General features: G+C 31.6%; 1 protein-coding gene across 3 annotated transcripts in view; it reads right to left on the bottom strand.

Annotated features, from left to right (window-relative positions):
- Positions 1 to 3,022: 3,022 nt before the first annotated feature.
- The window catches only part of LOC107449777 (uncharacterized), a 36,697-nt gene continuing 12,256 nt past the window's right edge, over positions 3,023 to 27,463 (bottom strand). For 2 of the 3 annotated variants that reach the window (XM_016065423.4, XM_071183625.2), the window contains exons 2-6: positions 16,188 to 16,469; positions 13,488 to 13,617; positions 7,732 to 7,843; positions 6,985 to 7,269; positions 3,023 to 3,470 (exon numbers count right to left, since the gene is read on the bottom strand). In XM_016065423.4, coding sequence (XP_015920909.2) covers positions 3,129 to 3,470; positions 6,985 to 7,269; positions 7,732 to 7,843; positions 13,488 to 13,617; positions 16,188 to 16,449 — 1,131 coding nt within the window. In that variant the 5' untranslated portion in view covers positions 16,450 to 16,469 and the 3' untranslated portion in view covers positions 3,023 to 3,128. Of the gene's footprint in view, positions 3,471 to 6,984; positions 7,270 to 7,731; positions 7,844 to 13,487; positions 13,618 to 16,187; positions 16,470 to 19,836; positions 20,048 to 27,463 lie in introns of those variants that run through there. The other variant, XM_016065422.3, reaches the window with a different exon arrangement.

Here is a 27,463-nt window from a genome sequence, read left to right as displayed (position 1 = left end):
CAGAAAAATCAGGAGTAAAATCTTTCCTTTCAGATGAACAAGAAGAATATCTTTAGAATATAATTCCGCAGAAAAAAAATTTGCTTTTGTATTTTCTTCATCTATTTTATGGCTTTAACTCTTTCTTTACTCAGTTTTTTAAATTTAAAATCTATAAATATGAAGATGCAGAGTGTAGCAGTTTTGGTTATGCCTATCATTTCAATTAATCTTATTGTATAATGCAATTTTAAATTTATTGTTGCGTTTTTGTCGGAGAAAATAGTAACTTCGTTAAGCCATGAAAAATTCTTGGAATGAGTCATATCATGGAAAGAGTTATGAATTTGAAAATCTTAAATGTAGTCGATACCCTGTAAATATGAAAGCGTTAAGTTAAAATTGTGTTTGGGAAATACCGATATGAGCACAACTCAAAAATTAAATTGCCCTACGAGCCCGTGACATGATAATTTTGTTCTAAAAATTCTCTAAGCATACATTTTGATTATTTGTTTTTCATTTGATTTTGTAAATGTGTTTTTTAAATGCCTTTATTTTCTCCAGTAGATATTATAAATGTATGTTTAGCGTTTAATATAAGTAAAATTTGCTTTATAATTACTTTAAAATTTCAGTTATTTTCGAATAGGAACTGATATAACTCTTTTTATTTCTTTATTAGCTTACTTTATTTTAACGGTTCGCATTTTTGCATATTTGAGATTTTTATGCTTTTTGGTTTCAGTGTAAATAATTGTTATCTCATATTGACTACAGTTTTCAGTTGTTACTTTTATTTGAGTTATGAAGCATTTTTTGTGGTTTTTTTAAACAATCTTTGCAGTAAGAAATAGTTTTTTTTTCTTCCTAAAAGTTTAATAAATATACTTTTAGATTAAATGTTTTTTCGCTGTCATTTCTTTGAAATGAACGTTATAATAAGATGGGTATTCATTGAGAAAAAGAACCTTCACAAAAAAACTAGGATTTGATGAATATTTGCTTAACTATCATATTTTCTGATACATTATTCAATTCGTAATAAAATTTCAATAAAAAATACAGAAATTTCAAACTTTATTTTCTTTTTGAAGTGTTTTTTTTTTTATAAATTTATTATTTGAAAATAAAAATGTCATGGAATTGAAAAGGTGACTTATTAATATCAGTTTAAAAAAAAAAAAGAACTATTGAAGATTTTAAAAATAAACTCTCGTATCCTAGCCCCCCCCCCCTAAAACAATTTCGTCACGCTACGCCTCTGATTCTAAGGATATGAAGTAAACAAGACAAGAATTGTATTAAATATATGTGATACAATATACATATATATGTTACCGTAATTGAATTTTATTTTTAATCCGTCCTTAAACAGCAGACCCAATTTGGGGTTTACGACTACTGCTGTTCAACTCCGTAGCCTTGTCATTTTGAACCCAATCCAGAAGACAATTAAACTCCTGGATCAGTACCCCCAGAGGCATTGATTTGTTATGGGAACATGGAGGACTTTGCGACCCGACAGATTTATCATGCATCAGTCACCATTTTACTACACGGGGAGTCTTCGGCCGGCGGGGATCGAACCCACGAGCTCTTGGACATGGGCTCAGTGCCCTACCATTGCGATAGACATATATATGTTACTGTGAATGACCAAAATCAAGAGAATGTCGACTTTCATCGGTGAGTGTCAACAGTCACGTAGTTGCTTCAGTGAATGTCCGAAATATTTGTTAGATCCGACTTGATATTAATTTATTCGTTGATATTATTATATTTATTCGATGTTTTAATATCGGCTGAGGATAGATTAGGAGAAACATCAGTGTTCGGAGTACCGGTTAAATGCACACTGGGCACTGGCACTTGACCTTAAAAAAACATTGATGTAGGGCATACCGGGCAGTGGCACTTAACTAGATATAGTATATATTTCAGACACATACCAAAGCGACTATGTGATTGTCAACAGCCACCAATTTCGGTCATTCACAGTAACATATAGACATCTCTTTTCACTATTTTAAAGCATCTTTTTTTTTTTTTTTTTTTTAATGCATAACTTTACCTTTTTGTAGCTCTAAAATCTACTCCTTCTTCTACGCAATTAGCATCAAAATCTAGGAACGAATCTCAGTTTTTAAATCTGGGTCATCTTCCCGAAAATCAGTTTTACAATCTCTATCCAGAAAGCATGCAATCTTACGACAACCTTGCGTCTGAATTTTCGTTAAATTGTCACGAAAATGTTTGTACTGAAAACCTTTTTTCAATAAAGCAAAAATATTGCAATTTCAAACCTTCCATCCCAAAAGGATTAAAAATTGTTTTTTAAAGCTTTTTTTTAAAAAGTATTTTCATTTAGGTAAAATGGTCACTCTAGCGATAGGATCAAATTGAATTGTCCATTAAAATTTCATGACAAGGTGGCCAGGTTGTCGGGCTACCGAAGCGGGGGTGCCATCCCCTCTGCAGAGGATCAAAATTGGGATGGCATGTCTTCGGATCATTCTCAGGGGTGTTTCCCAGACTGTCGCCAATAGCGCTCTAGTGCGACGTAAATGAACAACAACAGCATGACAAGGTGTATTTTAGCTGAGCATACAAGACTTTGCGAGAAGAAACCTTATACTTACCTAGATTTATGATTATTTTCACCTTGAGACTAGCTTTACTAAAGGATTTTTTCACGCTTGAAAACCCTAAATAAACCTCGATTTAAGGTTTTTATATATAGAAGTTTGATTTCAAAGATTTTGGATGAGGATAGTCACAGATCTCGTTTCAAGGTTTACATGTAAACCGCATAACAAACCTTTTTTTGGTTTACATTGAAAGGTTTCTAAACTAAACTAAACTCAGTAGCGCGACAGCCCATAGAGGGCCAAGGCCTACTGTGCCCATCTCAGTTTTCTTGACCTTGGACTCTGGGGTTGAATTGAAAGGTTTTAGCTGAGTGAAAATAAGCCTTTTTTTGCTCTCTGGGTGTGAGTTTTAAATCAAGACGTGCGATTAGTCACAAAAAATTTATATCCCATTTCGTGTAACTAATTTTAATCTATTTTAATAAGTTTCATTCAATATTTTACAACATTTTGAATAAAGGGATGGCAGTTTCTTCTCAGAACGAAATGGCAAATTTTTTACAAGTCAGTCTCATGTTTATTATACTTGTGTTTATAAGTGTCGAAAGTTTCTAAATGCGTTTTCACCGCTTTGTTCAGGTCGTTTTCAAGCACCTCTGATGATGATGATGTGTTCACTTCTGTGAGTTGTGTTTTTTCTGTCGATGCGGGTGTTGTATCGATGATTTCTTCATCGATTCCGAATGTGGATGAGGGAATCGTTGTATCATCCGTGGAGCAGGGTTGATAGGGAGCAGGGGAGCCGCTCATTTTCAAGGAGTCGAACATCACTCTTATGTCCTGTTTTTTCCAACTGGAAGCTTCGTGTTTGCTGTCGTCTACTTCGTCAATAGCTTTACCCTAAAAGAAAAAATTTTCTTTTGAAATAGAGTAAATTATTATTCTAACGATCTTATCGTGATAAGCAAACAGGGTGCGTAGCGTTTTTAAAAAGTGCTTAAAGGTGTTTATTTTCGATTTTTAAAAGACGTTAAAGGTGCTTTTTTCATTGGGTGTTTTTAAAAAGTGCTTAATTTTCCCTTTTTCAGAATGAGATTTTTCCTTTACTATGTTGATTTTTGCTTCGAATTATGCAAAAAAAAGAAAACAAAACAGTTCACATTGTTCTATTCAACGTTTTCACAATTTATTCAATCCCTATCTATTTCGGCGTATTGTCAGCCCGTAGCGTATGAAAACGCCATTCGTTTTACATGAATCAATATTTCCTGATTTTTGACAATTGTCAAAAACAATGCCAATAGTTTTTTTTGACATAACGGTTAAAACAAGATAAAACCGTCAATTGTCAAAAACTTTCCAACCCTGCTTAATTATGATATTTTTTGAAAATGCTTAAAAATATTTTTGAGTGCTTGAAAAGTGCTTAAAAGGTGCTTATTTTTGTTGAATAATTTGGCTACGCACCCTGGTAAATAATGTAAAGACTCTAGACTAATATTTCTTTTAAATTACTTTAAAAAAAATTGTATTACTTGTTTTCTAATAATTTTATTATTTTTAATTTTAAAAATTATTATGCTTCGTTGTGGAGATTACAGTTCACGTTATTTCTATACCCGTTCGTAAATAAACCCATGAAGAAATCATTTCTGAAATTATTACACAAATGTATCATTCTGATGTGGCAACACCTGCATTACTTATTAAAGATACTAATTTACATTCTTTATTGACACGGCTGCTGTTGATGACGACATTTCGAATTAATGGGACCGAAAGGGAAAAAAACTTGAGCTCAACAACAGTGAGTCAGCGACTCCTGTCGAGAAGATAATAAATTAGCATAATATTCAATAAACACAGCGTTGTTCTTGAAGGTTATGGAGCTCATAAATTCTTTTCCGGTTGAAACAGTCTCTTCTAATGCAATCTGTATTTACCTTAGTAGATATGGAAATTATTTTCCACTCTTAAATAATCCTCTGTCTTATGCTTTTTTGTCTATCTTCGTGTTAATACCATGTACGAGCGGAAAAATTATAGTACCAACAACTTATAAAATGTTTCTTATATTTTTTTTATTCATTTATTTATTCAAGCACGAATTAGGAGGTACAGTCGTTCAAATATGTCATTAGTATATTTTTTGGCAATTTTAGGCTTTTCTTCAGACACGATACAATTGATTTGTCTGCAAAAGTAGGCGAATCACAAATTTCCTTCAAATCTTACGTAAGAAAGATGCTCCCAGCTTGTCGTTTATTTATTTATTTTTGCAGTAATTTAATTTTAGGGTTGAATTCAAAAAAAAAAAAAAAAAAAAAAAAAAAAAAAAAAAAAAACAATGAAAATTTGCATAATTTAAAATTTAGGTCTTTTTTTATTTATTTTTTTTGTAATAATCTATTTTTAGGATTAAATTCAAATAAACAATGCAACTTCGCATAATTTAAAATTTATTTCTTTTTTTTATTTTTTATTATTATTTATTTTTTTTGTACTTATCTAATTTTAGGATTGAATTCAAATAAACAATGCAACTTTGCATAATTCTTATTTTTTTATTTTATCTTTACTTTATTTTTTTTGTAATAATCAAATTTTAGGATTAAATTTAAATAAACAATGTACCTTTGCATAGTTTAAAATTTGCGTCTTATTTTTTATTTTATCTTTTTTATTTCATTTTTTATTCACTTTTTTTTGCAATAAATTATTTTTAGGATTGAATTTAAATAAATAATGCATTTTTTGCATAACTTAAAATTTATGTCTTATTTTTTTGTTGTTGCAATAATCTAATTTTAGGATTGAATTCAAATAAGCAATGTAACTTTGCATAATTTAAAATTTATGCATATTTTTTTCGTGTTTTCCTACGAGGATTTCAATTTTTAACCTTTGAAACTCATAGAAAAAAAATTTCCAACTTTTTCTTTCCGTGAACTTAACTTTTTTTTATTTAAAATTTCATACAGCGTAATTTTTTTTATTACAAGTTTTTATGGAATTAAAACAATGTGATTTCAATATCTTACGTAAATATACTACCCCTAATAATAAATATATGCAATACTACTCCTTTGTCAAGAAAAGTAAGCATATCACAATCGCCTTTCCTTTTTTAAGAGCTTATGTAATATTTGAATGGCCCTATACCATTAATATTTTTTGGTTAATTTCAACACAGCAGTTAATTTCAACCCTGCAGTTATGGGCGTCGCAATAATTCAATTTTTGATTATGAACAAATTTAAATACACAGACCAAAAACTCTACACATAAAAATATTTCTTATGCTTGCTGAATATCTACTAAAAGATTCATTATTTTTATTTATTTCTTGTTTTCAACTTTGATGAATTTAAATCGATGACGAGTCAAATAAAACTATCATTTGTTTGTCTGAAAAATTAAGGGGGCCTCTTAGTGATCTTGTTGAGAGGGCCTGTAGTTCTACTGAATGGCCCGCATAATATTATTTTCCCACAACTTAATTATTTTCGAACTTATTATCTAGTGTTAAATTAATTTTTCATCTTACTCCATTTTTCTGCGCACCCTCGTAACACACCTCGCGTAAGTTACTAAATCTAACAGACTTTGCATAGCGGAACAAAATGTAACGTAAACTTGCGGGGTTTTTAAAATCGAGATATGTTTTATTTTATAACCGTCGTTGAACAGTCGACCCATTTTTTTGGGTTCACGAGTACGAATATGTAATTTAGAATTTAATCCAGAAGACAAGGAAACTCCTGGATCAAGTATTGGGAGAAAATGCCTTCGTGGAGAACTTTTTGATTTAAACCAACCTGCATTTGCTTTACATGGAGAGGAAAACCATGAAAACCTCCCATGACAGCAAGGGGACTCAAACCCATGTTCCGTCTCCCACTGGGGATATTGTACGTCGGCACTGTGGTCTGCGCGAGCCGGATGTGGAATTCAAACTAACCAGCCATTATCGGGATTTGAACCCGATTCACCTGATTGGGAGGCGAGCGTTCTATCCCCTGAGCCACCACGGCTCATAGGGAGATGTTTTTTTTAAAACGTTTTTATTATATATCCGTCGTTCAGCAACGACCCAATTTTGGGTTTAAGACTTCTAATGTTCAACTTAGCCTAATGTTCAACTCCTTAGCCTTGTTATTTTGAACCAGTCCAGAAGACAAGGAAACTCCTGGATCATTGTCTCTATAGTTATGATTTGTTATGGGAACATGGAGGACTTATTGACTCGACAGATTTAACGTGCATCAGTCACCAATTAATACATGGGCAGTCTTTGGACGGCGGGGATGAAAACAATGACTTCTTGGACATGGGACCAGTGCCCTACCAAGCAGGCTATCCCATCCCATAGAGAGATGTTAAAATAAATGTGATAAATGTAGTATGATCTTACAGGTGCTCGTTTATAGCGTCTGTAGAGCAAGACAAGAATGAGAAAAATGATGGCTAACACCACAACAGCTCCAACAATGCTACCGATGATGGTACCCAAGTTCAGTTTATCTTTGGCGGGGGGTCGCTTCATGCTCCTCGTCATCTCGTAATAGTCAGTCAACATATCGTTGAGGCCCTCATAAAAGTGACCAGCTGAAAACTGAGCTTTATTTTCTAAAAATATCCTGTAGGCTTCTTTTAACGAAACATAAGCTGACGTGGCTTTCCCCACGTCGGTGTAAGCCTGAAAAAGAAAAAAAACAAACTTGTAGTTAATCAACATTTGTGATACAAAATGCATGATTGTTGCACGGATTAGTTTATTTAATTTACAACAACTATAAAAATATAAATTTTATTTAAGACTAAACTCGTACGCTATTTTCTCTTCCCTTGTTTTCCCTTTCCTAACATGCAATTGAAACCAAAAAGAAAAAAAAAAGATTTTGTCACCGCTGTCTTTAAGTATTATTACCGTACAACTAAAAAAAAAAAGAAAAAAAAGTAAGAGCTTTTAGACAGATTTTGAAAAATCTCCTTGACAAGTTTATTCACTACAGTTATTAAAAAACTACTGTTTTTCATACAAAAATGCCAAATATAAAAAAATCTCAATAATGTATTTTTCTTCCATTTATTTTTCGGTTGCACGATAGTATTAAGGGGATGTAACTTAAAACAACTTGGAAAGAATGAATTAATATACCAATCTGTCGGCGGTGGCCACTATGATGAGTATGTCGTTGTCACACTTCCCCAGTTGCCACTTTGACCTCAACCTCTCTGTAAATGAACGAATGATTTGAGATGGATGCTCACTGAAAAAAAAAATGAAATTATTCTTCATCGGATTTCTCTTCTTATATCGACATTAATATGTAAATAAAATACAATAAAAACTCGATACAACGATTACAGAATAATAATGGAAAGTACGTTTTAATAACAAATGACCTATATTAAAGATATGCCAAATATTCAGCTAAATTATAGATCAATATCGATTTAAAAGTTATAATTTTAACCAAAAATACTATATAAAGATGTTTTGACTCTCATTTTTGTTAAACGTGTTCAGTGCTTTAGTTAATAGAATTTACAAATTTTAATTAGTTTTCAACATTAAATTAGAAACTAAGCAAAATTATCCAGCTTTTAAATAGTGAATAAATTTTATCATAAACTCTTCTCTTTATATACAAAATGTACTTTCAGCTGACATAGTTTTTACAACTTCATTATTTCATTTTTTTATTAGAATATATTTAACAAAATAGGCAAAAAATTCTAAATTGAATTTTAAATGTAATATAGAAATCAATAGCATAAATTAAGTATTATATATTTGGCAAATTGTGCTTGGCCATATAATACAGTGTTTCCCAAACTTATGACTTTTGTGTACCCTTTCTAAATTTTTCGTAACGCTATGTACCACTAATAAAAAAAAATTAAAGTATTTTTTTAAAAATATTTTTTATTTGGAATGGAGAATGAAGTTAAAAATCACAACTGGCTGCTGGCACCACTAATTATTAACTCAGAAAAAAAAAATAGAAAAATACGTAAACTTTCATGGTTAGCTTTGTTTTTAAAGAAAATGTTTAGAAATTTTCGAGACATTTCGCATAAGAACGCGTACCCCCACTAAACCGTACCCCTGGGGATACGAGTACCACACTTTGGGAAACACTGATTTAAGTAATGGTTTCTTTATTGAAAGATCCTGACGTTCCGTTTTATTTTTAATTCAGCTGAATATTTAGCCTGTGTTAAAGAAACAAAGGTTGTTTATTTATAATGGGTAAAAAATTAGAGGCCATCCGTTATTTTGACAAAAAAATATTTTGGGGGAAATATATTTATAAATGTTTTTTGTTTATTATACGAAAAAGTTTTAAATTGAAGACTTTTTTAAATTTCTGTTATCAATATCAAAAAGCCAACATCTTTTGCTTTCTACAATTTCAAGCCTTTCATTTTAAAAAGGAATAAGGGGGTAACCATAAGCTAAATTATCTTTTTCCTAACAAAATAAAAATTCTACTGCTATTTTTAGAAATCTTTTTGCTTGCTTCAAAAAACTGCATCCTTTTGTTAATTATAAATCCATCACACCTACAAAATCTAATCAATAAATCTATCACACCTATAATCTATATTGAAGACTTATAAAATCACTGTTATCCAAAAGTCATCATTTCATCTTCTTGATAAAATCACTGTTATCAAAAGTCATTATGTCATTCTCTTGATATGTTTTTTCCGGTTCCAGACATTTCATGACGTAGTACATCATTCAGTCTGCAGTCTTACTCTAGATATGCAATTTTGTTCAAAATTCAACAAATGTTCAAAATTAAGGGGAGGAGGTGAATGTATCTATACCATTTTTTAAAATCATTTTATTTGTGTGTTAACATTTTTATTTTATTTCATAACCGTCGTTGAACAGCCGATCCGATTTAGGGCTACTAATGATCAACTCCTTAGCCTTGAAATTTTGAATCCAATACAGAAGGCAAGGGAACTCCTGGACCAAGTATTGGGAGAAATTTGCCTTCGTGGCGGACTTGCCTTTTTGACGGAGTTAACAGCATTTGCGTTACATGGCGGGAAAAACAGCGAAAATCTCCCATTGGCTAGCCTGACGGCAAAGGGACTCTAACCCATGATCTGTATACCACTGAGGATATTTTACGTCAGCATTGGTCCCTCAGTGGACTGATCGTAAAGACGTGGTTCCCAATGGAACACCGAAGTCAAGCATCACTGACTGCGGTCAGTAAGGTGGTGGGTGACCACTTTGATCAGCCTGTGTAGGGACCGAGAGAGCGCGATATCGATCCCCGTTAAACTGTTGTACAGTAAAGTACTCGACTTCGAGTGCAGGTCATCAAGCTACCAAAGCATCCCCTCTGCAGAGAATTAAAATTGTGATGGCATGTTTTCGGCTCATCCTCGGGGAGGCTTCCTAGACCGTCGTCAATAGCCCATTGTGCAGCTCTAGTTACGACGTAAAGAAAATACCTACCAATCTATTTACGTCAACACAGTGGTCGGTGCGAGCCGAATGCGAAATTCGCATCGACCGGCTATCGCTGGGATTCGAGCCCGGCTCACCTCATTGGAAGGCGAGCGTTCTATCCCCTGAGCCATCACGATTCGCATATCTTCTTTTGACAGAAAAGAAGCTCAGCCAGTCTCTCACCAGACGGCAAGTCAATATGCTAAACAGGCCTGAAAGCGAGACGGATAAGAGAAAATACTGGTAGGAAAACTATTTCAATATTAGATAATATTCGGGCGGAGTTAATCTATTCTGAACAATAAACAATTCACTGTAATTAATTTGATTCTCGGCAAAGAAGCAATTCAATATAAAAATTTTATTCGTTAAAAAGAATTGGCAGTTATGGATTTTCATTATTCCTGAAAATAACTAAAAAATGATATTTATTTGTTACCAGTTTTTGCACTTTTCCGTCTTGATATATATGGGCTTTCAGCCCATATATATCAGTCAACTACTTATAAACAGTCAACTACTTTTAAACATAATTGTTGAATAACATCTGCAAAAAATTTACTTAGCAACATTTTTATCGGTCTTCGATACCTCGAAAACCTTCTTGCGTCGAAAAAATAGGTGGCATTATATATCCATGCAATGTTATTTTAAATTCCTATGTCGAGGAGTTTCTTCTCAAAACCTTGCTATGTCGAATTGTTTTCGAAATAGAAAATGAATTTTTTCGGAAAAATCCCAATGTAAACGTATGATATTGTAAACCAATTTTTTTCTTCTATTTAATGCATAATTATTTTCGCCTTAGTTTCAAAAATAAAGTTATCATTGTTGTAACACTGTTGTAACATTGACTTACAGTCAATTATGGATACAAACATATTTACCAGTAGTTATACTCTTGTATAACATGACTCTAGTTTTCAGAGTAATATTTTAGAATATATTTTTCTACATGTTAGAACATATTTAATTCTGAACTTGCTATCTCGAAAACTTGCTATCTCGAATTTTTTTTTTTTTAGCGTCCCTTCATCTTTGAGATATCGAGAGCATACTGTTATTTCGAGACCTTTGTTTATTAAGATAACGGATGAATCTGTTTTATAGTTTGCCCCCACTCATAAAATTTGATTCTTCTTAGAAGTGTTTCATTGTGATCTTTAACATTTTCCCATCCATGCGTCGATAGTGGCATTTTGAGTTCTCCTTAACATGAAGTAATTGGCATTTCCTCTAGTAAGGACATAACAGTTTGTTTAGGTTCTATACCCAATTGACTTGGTCGGGATAGCCTGGTTGACAGGGCGCTGAACTCACGTTCTTGAGAATAGAAGTTCAAATCCAGACGGCTGATGACTCCCCCGTGTAGTAAATGATGACAGGTGCGCCTTAAATTTGTCGGGTCCCAAAGTACTCCATGTTCCCATAACAAATTACACCTCAGGGGGTACTGAATTGGAGATGGATCGTTCTCTGGTTCAGGTCAAAATTACGAACTGTGGATGAATGAATGAATGGGTCCGCTTTATAAACGTGTGTGACGTATGGGTGTCACAGAAGTAGAATTCTTGACCATAGATGTCACCACTGGAAAACGGGAACAATAGCACCCTCTCTGCCTTAATGGCCGAAGACAAAAAAAAACAACAATAACCCAATTGACTTTGAATTTCCGTTAATTTTGCTATGTGTTTAAAATGAACTACAATGATTTTGATCTTTTTTATGCATTTTAAGCGATCAAATTTATTGCGTGTGATTTGCTACCATGTAGATTTTTTGGGGACAATATACTAATCTATTTTATTTAATTTTCATTGGTATTTAGTTTACTGTTTTTTTTTTTCTTCTTTTTTTTTAAAGTTAAGTTTTTCTTTAAATTAACACTCGTTTTAAGTTTCCTTTCCGAGTCTCAGAACTATAGCAGTTAGCTGATAGGAATTTAAGAACATTTTCTATATTAAAATTACTCGGTGCAAAACGTCTGCCTTCACCCTTTTTCTCTAAGAATGAACAAAAAATTATCTATTTATTTACTTTACTATTTCTTATCCGTTTGATTTGTGAAAAGTAAATGCACATTAGTGCAACTGGAAAAACCACAACTGTTTGCTTTGTTTTTGAAGTAAATATATTAGAACCACAATTTTATTTTGACGTTTAAACTTCTATATTACACCGTTACTATATTGCAGAGTTTTTATTAAAAAAAATTTTTTTTGTTAATATTATTTTTCAACTCACAAGATATTATATACATATAATATCTTGTGATATTACCATAATGACATATCTTACTATATATAAAAATCTAATGATAGTGTCGCAGTTTTCACATTTTTATTGGCTGGAAAATCACGTGGTAGGATCCAGTTTTCCCACATTCATTTTCTTATTGGTTCGGTTGTCATCAGCATAGAATTGATATCAGTCATGAAGTTATTGCTTTCCTATCAATATTTTGATTTCCCTAATTTAAAGAGTTAAAATTGCCTGTACTGTTATTACGTTTTTGATTTTGTTTTGTTTCTAAAATAAAACTTTAGGAGGATTGTTTTTTCAAAATTATTTTTATTAGAATAATGTAATTCTACATTTACATTTTAAGATAAAGTTCTTTTAATCAGCGTCTGATCTTATTAACAGTTTTACGGTTATTATTTTTTGTTGCTAATGACATTAGTATCTATCTATATTATATAAAACGCTAATACGTACGTATGTATGTATGTATGTATGTATGTATCAATAATAAAACCGATGATATTTCTTTTCTCGCGCTGGCAACAGTTTTCATTTTTAATTGATTGGATTCGGCGCGCAAGAGCACGTAGTGAGCAACCAGATAACAATAACCAGAGTGAGCATTATCAGGTTGTTCAATTCAGATTCATGCACTAAAAACATGACAATATTTAATTTAAACTCAATTAGGAATTAATTAATTAATTGAAGTGAGAATACTTTAAAAGGCCGCTGTTGAATTGATATTTTTCTACTGGGAGCTACCTAAACGTCTAAAAAACGTTTAAGTGTTTGTATTGAATGCATTGAATTTTTTTATATTTCGCGTTTATTTATGCATTGAATTTTCACGCTTTAAAATGCAGAATATCAGTGAAGCAATATTTGATAATTTATTTTGCTAATATGTTTCTTATTTAGCTAATGTTTGGATTTTTTCACCATGTACAATCTAAATAGCTAATATACTTTTTTAAAAGCCAATAAGAACATTGGTAGAATTCATCTACATAAGTACAATACTATGTCTTTGATGATAATATATTATGTCTTTGTGCTAGAACATTGTGTTCATTGGCGAGCGTGAACCACATAGGATTGCGTAGCAATTCTCGGGGGTTGGCGAGCGTTAGCGAGCAGGGGGCGGTGCCTCCTAGTATAGTATATCTTTATGGATATTAACTCACTTGTAAGGCTGGAAGACATATTTTAAGAGAGCTATTCCTATGACAATTCCACCCTCTTCACCATCACAGCGATCACAAATGCAGGGAGTCTCTTTGAACAATTGTCTGATGTTGGCATCCAGTTTGTCAGCTGAAATAACAGAACTTCAAATACATTGTAAATAGTTATGCATCAAAAACTATGCAAACATTATGGGTAAGGAAGAACCAACAGAGCGTGGATTTTAAAAGTGAGTATAGCTCGTTCACCAGGAGTCGGCACATAGCTCCGCCTTCATCGCGTGGTATCCGACGATACTTATTTCGCTATTTTTGGGAAAAGGATGTGAACAATCCTGAATCCTGCTATTTGGCGATCTTATAATGTATTTATCTTTATGTGCATTTTTTAACATTAAATATTTCATAAATTCGATGATGTTTCTCTCTTTTGAGTGAATAGTTTGTCCTTTTTGAGACATTTTGCTGGGAAAACGGCAGTTTTCAAATGTGAAATATATTTAATTAGCTAGAGAAGTGAAAGGTATAATAGCAAGTGACTAAAAAAGAAAAAAATAGTGCGTGGAGTCCTACCGCGCGGAAAAAGTTAAACTTCGTAACCTGCGACGTTAATTGTAGAGGAATCAGCAGTCGTAGAAGGATCACTAGTTCTATTCAACCACTCTTTTTCCTGCTCCGCTCGCTTCCGTGTTCTGTAATCACGGTAATAGTGTGCATTTTTCCCTCCTGGACCTCTTGAACCAGTGGAGGTGCTTGTGGTTGCTTCATCGTCTCGTCATGGAAAATGTATTTGTATTAATAATGTATGTGAATGCGTCATAATGTAATTTCAAAAGAGAAAACCTAACAATCAATTGATATTCACAAGAGACGTACCTTGACATAACCTTAAATCCGTCGCATTGTCCGTGGGATTGTTTTTACTCATTTTTTACAATTGTTATCCACTAAATTTGAAAATAAAAAATACTATCCTATTAAATTATATGTGTAACAAATCAAACTAAAAAAATATTTATAGAAAAGTAATACTTTTATGACTTTCATTATTTTTATGCTAGTGAGAACACAAACAATATGGAAATGAATGAGGGAAAACTGGATCCTACCACATGATTTCCCGGCCAATAAAAATGTAGCGTTAAACGCTTAACGCAACCTTGTTCGAAGTCGCATAAGAAGTATAACTTCAATGAACTGTTTACGTTTGGCGAGCAATAAGGGTTGTCTCAATTTCAAGCGCGGAGAGAGTTTTCCTCTTAATCCCACACCTAAATGAACTCTGCGTCCGAGGATGTGGAGCCAAGTGCTAACTCCTGGTGAACGAACTATAGTTTTAACATCTTTCAGGTTTCTAATTCTACTTACACGCATCTGAGGACAATATTAATACATGACAATTTAATATTGAAAACTTTTGACTTACTGACGCAAAATAAGTAAATCACCATTGAATGAGCCGCAATGGCTCAGGTGATAGAGCGTTCGCTTTCCAATGAGGTAAACCGGGTTCAAATCCCCAGCAATGACTGGTCGAAACGAACCCGCATCCGGCTTGCACCGACCACAGTGCTGAGGTGAAATATCCTCAGTGGTAGACGAATCATGGGTTAGAGTCCCCTTGCAGGCTAACCGTGGGAGGTTTTCGTAATTTTCCTCGCTATGTCATGCGAATGCTGGTTAGTTCCATCAAAAAGTCCCCCACGAAGGCAAATTTCTCCCAATACTCGATCCAGGAGTTTTCTTGTCTTCTGGATTGGGTTCAAAATGACAAGGTTACATAGTAGAACATTAGTAGTCGTAAACTCAAAAATTGGGTCGTCTGTTCAACGACGGTTATAAAATAAAATAAAATACCATTGAATAGAGATGAGATTTTTTTCTGCTCTCTAAACGGTATATCATCAGTTGACATAAAAGAAGCTCACCCCGTCTCACAGCCGGCAATGAATAAAACGTATTTGGAAGCTGCAACAGGCTGTATAAGCCAATAGGTTAAACAATATACTACTTTTAAACATTGATATATGGCAGCCCAGGGTGCATCTTGGCTTTCTCTGGAACATTTTTCCATGCAGTTCCCTGCTGATTATTTTAAAATCCGCGTTAACGGAGTCCAGCATCAAAGTTTTGGACATACTTTAGCTTTACAAGAAACAATAGGTTTTTATCATAAAATGTTATGTGGTGGATTATTTTTTAAAATTGTTATTTTATTTTAGTTTTTGTTCACCCAAGTCAAAATTTTTGATATAGATGGACCAACATAATATCGATGGTAACCATCAATAATTCCATCATAAATCATTATATTTTAGTTGGTAACCAAGATAGGTAACCATCACCTCAATGTAGGAATTCGAACTGATTTATGATGGTCCAACATAAGAATAGCAACCTGTTTTGATTCCTGAGAATCAAATCATAAACGACCATGGATCATCATGGATTGTTAGTCCATGAGAATCAAACTTCTCTTGATGGTTAAACATCATCGTGATAATATAACATTTTCCATCATGGGATAATGGAAGTTAGTTGACATATCAAACGCCATGAACCCACAATGATAAATGTTGGATGATGATAACCATAAAATGATGTCGGACCATCATGAATCACACTGTAACCAAGATAAATCATCAAATGATTTGATGAGACCATCAAGAATTTTGACTTAGGCGTTCTTATCTGTCTTACCTTGTTCCTTATCTAGGATCATATCAGGATCACATATGTAAGAGGTTTTCATCCTATTGCAGAATCGGAAGTTGTCCTGGGGGTGGGGGATTTCATCGACATTCCATCGATAGATGTCCTTTTTGTCATCGAAATCGTACACTTCCGAATAGTACTCGTCGTATGCATCGTTTATGGGCACCGGTATGGGAGTTCTGTCCGCATATCGTTGGCATGTTCCGAATCGCCATATCACCATGAAGACAAAGACAGGCAATAGCATTCTTTATTCTACATGCTCTTCTGTAAAGAGAAAACACCACCATGTTATAAATTGCTACATGGGCAGTCAATAAAACAATTATTTGGAGGAAAATAGAGAGATTTTGCATCTCGTCCCTTGAATTACAGCGTAATATTAATAGAGAACCGATATTGTACTCTAGAAACTAAATATACATGAGATACTATGTTAATGTGCTAAAACTTCCTATTATCCACAGTTCTAACTTAAAGGTAATAATCGGTTATTGCTTAAGGGTAATAATCGGTTATAACTTAGAGGCAATTATCGGATATAACTTAAAGGTAATTATCGGATATAACTTAAAGGTAATTATCGATTGAAACTTGTAGGTAATAATCAGTTATAACTTGAAGGTAATAATCGGTTATAACTTAAAAGTAATTATCGATTATAACTTCAAGGTAATTATCGATTGTAAGATTAAGGTAATTATCGGTTATAACTTAAAAGTAATTATCGGTAAGAACAACGCCAGAATCTAGTTTACACCGCATAATCGATAATATGCACTAAAAATGAAAATATCGTAATCATTATTGATAACGCAACGCATAAAAAAAAACATCGCAAATATTACATGTAACTCTAGTTGAGCCGCGGTGGCTCAGGGGATAGAGCACTCGCCTTCCAATGAACCGGGTTTGAATCCCAGCGATGGCTTGTTGATACGAATTCCGCATATGACTTGCGCCAACCACAGTGTTGACGTTTTTGTTTTTCCTCTCCATGTCACGCAAATGCGGGTTAGTTCCATCAAAAAGTTTTCCACGAAAGCAGATTTCTCTCAATACTTGAGTTAGGAGTGCCCTTGTCTTCTGGAATGGGTTCTAAATTACAAGGCTACGTATTTGAACATTAGTAGTCTTAAACTCAAAAAAAATTGGGTCTGGTGTTCAACGACGATTATAAAATAAAAAACTACACAGAACGAGGTGATACGAATTCCGTATCCGGCTAGCACCGACCACAGTGCTTACGTGAAATATCCGCAGTGTTAGACAGATCATGGGTTATAGTCCCCTTGCCATCATGCTAACTATAGGAGGTTCTCGTGGTCTTCCTCTCCATGTAACGCAAACGCGGGTTAGTTCCATCAAAAAGTCCTCCACGAATGCAAGTTTCTCCAATACTTGATCCAGGAGTGTCCTTGTCTTCTGGATTGGGTTCAAAATGGCAAGGCTATGGAGTTGAACATTAGTAGTCGTAAACCCAAACAATTCAGTCAGCTGTTCAACGACGGTTTTAAAATGAAAAAAAAAAAAAATAATAACTTAGTTATTTTATACGATATTATGTGCGTTGACAAATTTTATCTAGATAACAAAATATTGGCCTATGTATAAATAATATACATAATTAAATTGGAAAAAAACCCTCATGATATATTATTAAATATTGACATTTTATTAAAATTTTACATCTATCGCTTATAGGGACCAATGTTCGTGAAAGCGACAACACAGAAAAGTAATCAATAGCACATAAATTGATTATTTACTAACTACATTGTTTAGATATTTAAATCATTTTAAAAAAAAAACTATTAAATTTTTTTTGAAAAATTAATAGTTTTGTACTAAGCCATTATTTTAACTTTCAAGCATCTGAGTGGATAGTTAAAATAGAAAATTAATATGTCATCTTAATATCTACATTGTTAACATGTATGAAGGAAAGAGTTTATTAATTTGAACTTTCAGGAAGTTGCCTTTCAGGAAAAATTATTATTTTAATATTGTCTTCTTATTTTCTACCTCTGCGTCATTTGCTAAACAGAAATATTAGAAACCTTGTATTTTCAGAAAATAAATAAAACTTTATTTAATTGGTGCTTATTATAACGCTATTTTAATGAATTTTTCAAAAGGAAATATAAAATTTTCATTTTAGGTTGCTGTTAGTTTATATATATATATATATATATATATATATATATATATATATATATGAAATGAAACTATATTAGGTGCACTGAAATTATATTAGGTGGGGATAGATTAGATATAAGAATAACTTTCAGAAAAATTAATTTGATTTAGATGATAATTTTGCTTACCACCTTCAAACAATTTTATTTATTGATCAATAAACAATTTTCAAAAAAAAAACTTTCAAAATAAATATTTGAGAGGATTATTTTATGTAATTTAATTGTTTTAAATTTTGATGAAAGCCAAATATGCTTTGAATTTTATCCAAATATTCCCTCAATAATACCTTAATTTTTTAAAAAGTTTTGTGTAAGTCTTGAATTTACATTTTTAATATAAAATTACATGCTGTAGATATTACCCCTGGTATAAGATGTACATACTACGCTGACTAAATTTCAAATAAATATGCATCTTTATTGTTTTCCTTTTTTTGATTATTTGATACTTGCTTACGTCCATTGATGAAATATCAATCGAGGGTAAAATTTGCGTTATGATATAGAATTATATATTATAGGTCATAGTTAACACAAAAAACATTATTCTACGTATTTCAAATTTTGGAACAAAAAATTTAACTGTATGATTTGGAATTTTACTGTTCCATATTTCTTGCTATTCATTAATTACCAATCAAGAATAAAATTTGCGTTGTATTATAGAATTATCTATTATAGATTTTATTTAGCATAAATAATTCTGTGCAACACATTTCAAATTTTAAAAATATACCTTTATTAGTTTGAGTTTTTTAATGTTAATTACTTGATTATGTAAATTCATCAAGATTAAAACTTACGTTATAATATAGAGTTACCTATTATATATATCATATCACTATATGACATAAAATCATAATGGTCTAACACCGTTTTCCATTGCTGTCGGCGCATTTTTATTGCCCGGAAAATCACGTGGTAGGATCCAGTTTTTCCTCATTCATTTCATTATTGTTTTGGTTGTCATCAGCATAAAATTGACAAAGATCGTAAAGGCATTGTTTTCCTTTAAATATTTTTGTATCCCTAATTTAAAGTTATTTTCCAGTACTGCTATTATAAGCGAACATTTTAAACAATAATATATCGTTGTAATGTTAATTACTTGATATGTTATAATGTTAATTATTTATTTTTTAATGTTAATTACTTGCTTATGTATATTCTTCAAGATTAAAATTGACGTTACAACATAGAGTTATCTATTATATATATCGCATATATTATTAAAAGCGATTGATAAACATTTTAAACAATAATACATCGTTATTTGTTTGAATTATTTTGCTAATTACCATTCAAAACTAAATTCATTTCGTATAAAAATCACCGTTACGTTCATTTCTAAGTATTTTGATCAGCTGTTTAAAAAAGAATCGTTTAAATAAGTCAGTTATTGAAAGAAAAAAAAATTTTTTTTTCAATCATACCTATACAGCAAGAAGAATATGTCAATCAGCCGTAGATCTCACTGATGATCCAAAAAATTTTTTAATTAGCCATGTGGGTCAATAGTTATGCAAGTTTGATTGTGTAAGTTATTAATGGAGGATCTCAACATTAACGCATACACCTGCACGTAAAACATGGAAAATGTCTTTGTTATAACTTTCAGACTTTGTTGATGATAAGGTAGAAAAGAGATAACGCTTATCATTAGAAAATTTCGTTAAAAAATGCGGATATTTATCTCATCCTTTTTCAAATAGGCAGTTTTATGCGGGCTCTGACTTCGTTTTAGCAATCACCCTAGGAAAGAACGTACTACGTTTGTATAGCTCTACAAATATCACCTAGATGAATGTTGTTTTTTCTAAAAATTATTTTGCAATTTAAACAGTATTTTTATTGTTTTTACTAACTTCTTTATCTCTTATGGGTTTTGTTGCTTAAATGTTCCAATTACTATTATAAAAATTTTTTTTCATAGATAGCAGCACTGAAATGTAACTTGCTTTATACATTTTTTACCTATTAGTGTTTACGATAAAGCTAAAAGGGCATTCATTATATATTTTCTTCTGAACAATTTTTGTTAACTGTTAAATTAGTATATTTAATAATAAACACATGTCTATTTTATTTTACTTCAGATCGGTAAGTTTGTTTTCTGCTTTTCTTCTTTAATCTTAAACTCAATTAAAATCACACTTTTTAAATTTTTTAGACACATAATATCGACACATGAATAATTTTTCTTTATTTTGAAATATCTCTTTCGCTGTCGTAAAGTAGTGTAGCATATATATATATATATATAAAATTCTTCTTTTCTATACATGGAATTGCGTTTGCAAAGGTGAAACGCAGGTCACTTTTAATTTCCAATCTATTTTATTTGCAACACAATTGAGACGTTTAACTTACAAAAGTAAATCGACAATGTCCTGTAAGCTCTTTCTAATAATTATTGCACATTAAGGACTAAAATTTTATAAATGATTCCTCTCCAATTATGTCTTTTGTAGAGATTCATTTTTAAGTGCAAAAAATTCATTTTTAAAAACATTAAGAACTTTTTCAATTGACGAACTAAATAGATTTTAAATTCAATTTAACTTCGCACCAGGCAACAGTAAAAACAATTCTCTAAATTCATTTTCTAAACATTAAAAGTGTCTATATTAAAAATCATTCGTAAAAAGTCATGAAAAATGATTTAAAAATTAAAAATAATAACCCTTAAAAATTTTTTAAAGAGACTTATAAATAATTCCTTCAATTTTGCAAATTTTTATTATCATGGACATGCAGACATCGAGAGAATTTTTAAATATTAAAATAAAGGCAAGTGATTTTTATTTTTAAAAAAACTGACGATCTTCTGCATATTAAAATTTTGCATCGTTTTTCATTATCAGCAAAGAAGACGTCGGCTAGAGATAATCAACACTTAACCTGGCAGATAAGAATAACAATACGAACTCTCAACTATTAAAAAATTTGCATGGTAGTTCACGAAAAACCGCTATTCCATAGCATTAGTTGCGAAAAAGCGTTATTCCTCCATAGCATTTCATTGAAATTTTTATTCTTTTTCTACGTATTAGAATTTGCCGATATTTTTATTATCAATGTACAGTACTCTATAATAATGGAAGAGACACTTTCAGTTTTTGAGATTTTTTAAATTTCTTCAGAAATACCTAAAGGATTATTTTATAACTTTAGAGGTGTTTAGTTCATGAGATTTTTTATACTTAGCATTAAAATTTAAAGCTTTCAGAAGTCTGAGACATCTACAGTTCCAGGCCAAATTATTCGACGCACTTTTAGATTCTATGTGAAATCTTAATTATCAGGCTATACTGTACAGATTTATTGTTTTTATGTGACTGAAACCGGTTTGCACTTGTTTACGTTCGTGTATCAATGGGTTAAATTAGACGATATATCATATAAATTCGACGATTGGATAAATTATACGATATATTATATAAATATAGAATAATTATTATATCAGGTATTATATTAGTATATTATAATAATTAGACCAAATTATTAGACGCCGTATAGTTTTTTAATAATGACATGTTTTGCACGAGTTTATAGGCAATACTTTTATATTTAAACAAACATGTAATGATTTTTAATTCAGGAGATTTTTAATATACTTCCTATTTGTATTTATTTTTAACGTATTGCATTACAATGTTAACCAATTGATACACGAACGTAAACAAGTGCAAACCACGTAAAAACAATAAAGCTGTATAGTATCACCTGATAATTAAGATTTTACATGGAATCTTATAGTGCGTCTAATAATTTAGTCAGGAACTGTAGTTTTCTAATTTTAGTTTTTAACTTTTGCTGTTATATAAATGAAAGCATAGAAAGGCACTTTTATGGTTGCATATTGTTCGATAGCAATAGTTTATTAATTGGGATGTCTAATTTTAATACATTTTCAGATATTTATGCATTATCTTTAAGAGACAAAAACTTTAAATGCTAATTGTTGAAAAAATTAATCTTTGAGCATATATCTTAATAGAAATATTACACATAAGTATTTAAAATTAAGGCGTTATAATTAAAACACGTAAATATTTTGAATGATGACATTGAAAAATACAGTATGAAATCGAGAGATATTTTAAGCACCAATAACTTTCATTTTTGAAGTCCAGGATTTTATTTTATTTAACCTTGAACATTTCTTTTTCTGTTTAAAGTTACCAGACGGTATCGATTTCAATGGCTAATAAAATTTCTTCAACTTCTAAAAGAAAAACATAATGTTTTTTTTTTATTCACTGAAATTCTTCGAGTACATCTTATAATTCGTGTCACCTTTATATTTTCTGAAGTAAAACATGGGAAATTATATTTTCACATTTTGTGTTTTATAATAATTCTTGCCGGTCGCTATTTTACTGTTAAATTTTTTCAGTCAGTTGAGAATTAAGTTGCTTCAAAATAAAGGAAAACAATGAATGTATTGTTACGAAAAACAGTGCCGTACGAAACAATTTATTTTCAAAGGGAGAAGTTGATGCTGCGCCACCGTGACGTCACTGACTGAAATCAGATGCTCGAAGCGGACCTAGCCCTTCTATTCAATCTTTAGCCCTGGTGCTAGCTAAAGCTAGATCACAAAAATAATGCATGCAACTTAACAGCCATGAAAAACAATTTAAAAAAAATTAACATAGTATTCGCAAAGAGCCACGATGGCTCGGGGCTCAGAGCCCTTGATTCCCAATGAGGTGACACAGGTTCGAATCGCAGCGATGGCTGGTCAATACGAATTCTGCTTTAGGCTCGCACCGACTGCAACACTAACATAAAACTTGCCTCACTAGGTATAAGAAAAAAATGGCTAAAATCACCTTTCCGCTGGGCTAACCGTGGGAGATATTCACGGATGTACCTCTTCGCTTGACGCAAATGTAGATTAGATCTAACTACAGTGCACTCCCGATTATCCGGGTTAATCACCGGGACAGGTCGCACGGACAATCGAAAAACACGGATAATCCGAAAACTCCCTTTATTAAAGAAAAATTCAATATCAGTACAAAAAATATAAAAATTTCTGACATTTGCGTGCATAACATCAAACTAGGAATTTTCCTTATTAAAAAATGTATAATACGCCATATATCGATGCACATATTTTACGAACCGCAGTAATGTCACCGTAATCAAATCCTCCCATATAATCTAATAAAGTTTCAACAGAGCAGCAGAATGAGAAATTGTATTTCATTCATTTACTACATCTTCGGCATCAGTTACTATCATCACTGTTTGATTTAACAACATAACGATGTCTTCATCAGTCAAATACTGGAAGGAAGCCAGGCTCACATGCATCACTTTGAAACCAATCTTCTAAATTTTCTTCATAAAGGATTTTGAAACCTTAGATTTCTTTTGCTTGTTCGAGAATACTGTTATCATATTTTTCTTGAACATCTGAAGAGGATTCTCCACGATCGTGATAACGTAGACGATTTTCCATATCATCCATAACGTAGACGATTTGTTCCATATACTGCAATCCAATAACGAATATTGCTTTCCAAAAATTTGGTAGTGTTATAACTTCATGAATCAAATTATTTTAATCTTGAAAAAGTTTCTCTTTATATTTTTTGTGTGACTCCGGAATGAGCACGGATAATCCGCAAACCGGATAGTCGAGAGTGTACTGTACTTAGAATGAAGTGAAACCTCCGGGTGTACCTTCCAATGAAGTGCACCGGGTTCGAATCCCAGCAATGGCTGGTCGATACGAATTCCGCATCCGACTTGCACCGACTATAACGCTGACGTAAAATATCCTCAGTAGTAGACAGATCATGGATTTGAGTCCTCTTGCGTCAGGGTAAAGCGCTGGATGTTTTCGTGGTTTTCCTCTCCATGTAACAAAAATGCGGGTTAGTTCCGTCAAAGGCTGTTCAACGACTGTTATGAAATAAAATGCTTGATATAGGAGTTCTCTTGACTTTTTGGCTTCTGAGTTGGATTCAAAATTACAAGTCTATGGAGTTACACATTGATACTCCTAAACCTAAAAATGTGTCTACTGTACAACTCCGGTTATAAAATAAAATATTTCTTATGAAAATGCGATAGAACGAAGAATTATTTGAAAAACAAATTTAATTAAATTTAAATGGAAAACACTATTTTTAAATATCACCTTCATACTAAAAATAAATAAAAAATTTGGAAGATCTTAAAAAAAATTACTATTAAAATGTAAAGAAATGCATTTTCACATAAGCTTAACGAATCTATTTTCAAAAACAGCAACTTCCGAAATCTAACACATAGAAATAAAAAAAGTTTAAAAATTTTATTTTTATTTATTTATATTTTTTTGTTTAACACAGGAATAGATTTTTTAACACACATATGTGCAATAAAAGCTTTTTTTCTTCTATAAATAAATTTAATTAATAAAATTTATTTCTGTTACATTTAATTTAAGTAAATAAGCATGTGTTTTCATTCTTTTAAGAGAAAACCTACTCGCTGCATTGAAAAAACAATGCAGTCAAAATAAAGTTCTAAAAATATTGAAACCTTTGATTTGTAAACATTTGATTCAATTCAGTGGCGCAGTTTTAGGGAGGGTCTATGGGACAAAACCCCCCAACGAATTTAAAATTTTCTTCATTAATGAACTAATGTACGGTAAGCGGGATATAGATATAAAAAAAGTTTTCAGTATTTATTTACAAATAATAAAAAATGAAAAAATTTCTGATAGATGTTACTTATTTTAGCTTTCTTTTCAATTTAAATAGTGCTTAAGTAAGCGTCAAGCTACTGCAAACTTTTTGAAGGTGAGCAACCTTTGCTAAAATAAAAACATTATGAAATAATTTGTGTAATTATGTCGGTAATTGTCTGGGAAAATAATATTATTAAGGAACAAAAATGAAACAAACGTAATAAAGAATAGCAACAATGTTGCGGTTCTTTTTAACAGCGTAAAATACGAGCTTACGTCAAACATTTCTACAAACTAAACAGAATTTTTTTTTTGTTGCAGTGATTACTTTTTCTGTAATCATAAATCACTTACTTTAAACTTATTCTGATGTTCTGACGTACAATCCAAAGGAAAAAAAGGAGAGATTTATATCTGGAGATTATTCTATGACATTTATTTTCAAGAATGTTTCAACTATTGTTTTTTTTTTTTTTTTTTTTTTTTAAATGAAAATAATAATACAACTACGCTATTTACTAACAGCTATTTTTATTCTTATCAGGGTCAAAATTTTGTGTAAAATATATTTTAAATTTACATAATTGACTCTTAAATCAAGCCATCTTTCTTCCATTAAAAGATAACTGAAATTTACTAATTTAATTTAAATGTCATCTTTAAAAAAAACGTCATTTAAAATAAGTGTACGTACGTTTTAATGCAATTAAATTTATCGGAAGAAAAAATATTGTTTTTGATTTTTTTTTCTTATCTAATAAAGTTTATGACAGCAAACTTAAAATTTTTACGTTATCATGACTAAAAAAACTAAAAAAGAAGTAAAATGAGGAAATAATAAATAATTTTTTAATCATTTGGAAACTAATTGGAATTCTTTAAGGACATCGATTTCTTTAAGTTATATTTTTTTATAAATTGCCCGTATGCATGTATCTTTAAAAAAAAAACTAAATAAATATGTATTATTGCATTATGCTAATTAAAATTTAAGGAAGGAAAACAAACAAAATTTTTATACAGTCTATTGAAATCTAAGCACTACTACTGAGTAAAGCGGGACTGAAGATATCAATTCCTATTTTGATTACCGAAAGAAACAGAAAAAACTACAACTTTCCTCCCGCAGTGAAACCTAATGTTTTTTTTTAATACCCCATCTTACGATACTGAAATTTGTTCCTTGACCGGGTTCGAACCCTGGACCTCTCGGTCTACCAATTTCTTTGCATCCTAGCACGTAACGCTAATGACCACGCCTCATGCACACCTACGTTACCGAAATTTGTGTGAAACAAGAAGCGTTGATAAACGATAAACATAAAAACCAGTATGTCTGAAAATCTCATTGACGGAATAAAAACAAGGGTATGAATAAAATCACGCATACACAGTCGCTGGTTGCTAAAGATCGAGTAAAAATATTCTAATGACTAGAAAAAAGAAGACTTATGAATCTGTGTTATGAGGTAACAAATTATTCTAAAAAATTTAAGATAGTGTACCACTTTCATAAACCGTTATAACCATATGTGAACACAATTAGCCAACCTTCAGTAATTTTTATTTATTTATGAAAATGGTGAATATTTGAAATAAGAGCAGAATTTCATGATGTCGAAGTATGAAACAGTTGTACTCCACTACATTCAAACGAAACTAGTTAATCAAGGGGCTCTACATTTCCTACTGCCTGAAGAGCGGTCTGCATTGTATTTTTAACTGCAAGTTTAACCTTTAATAATTTTCGAACTGTTAATTGTCCAATATTATATTTTTTGTTTCATCCTACTCCCTGATCATTTTTCTACCCATCTTCGTAATTTTTAATTTCTAAGTCAGATGTTTTTTGAGCGACAAAACAAAAGGTATTGTAAAGTTAATCACTCAAAAAAGCGACGGGAACGCTGCTCCGAATTCTTGATACAGGGGCATAAGAAATACATCATAACATTCAAAAGAGGCTGAATTAATGGCATAATTTAAATTTAGTACGGAAGAGCTATGATGGCTGAGGGGATAGAGCGTTCGCCTTCCAATGATTTAAACTGGGCTCGAATCCCAACGATGGCTGGTCGAAACGAATTCCGCATCCGGCTTGCTTCAACCACAGTGCTGACGTAAAATATCCCCAGTGGATCATGGGTTAGAGTCCCTTTGCCGAAACACTAGCTATCGTTCAAGTAGCAATTGATACACCTTTATCATGTAAACTAGTATCTACTATTTATTTTATCAATCTTAACCATAAAAGACATCTGCATGGAAGGCAAGAATAGAGCAAAACTTTATCCAGTGTTACACTATCATACTATATACATTTTCAACTAAAAAAACTAAATTTAAGTATAAAATTATAGCTACAT

The sequence above is a fragment of the Parasteatoda tepidariorum genome, chromosome 3, assembly GCF_982258835.1.
Source record: "Parasteatoda tepidariorum strain Cologne lab strain chromosome 3, Ptep-v5.0, whole genome shotgun sequence".
Lineage (NCBI taxonomy): Eukaryota > Metazoa > Arthropoda > Arachnida > Araneae > Theridiidae > Parasteatoda > Parasteatoda tepidariorum.
This window is presented reverse-complemented; position numbering and strand designations above follow the sequence as displayed.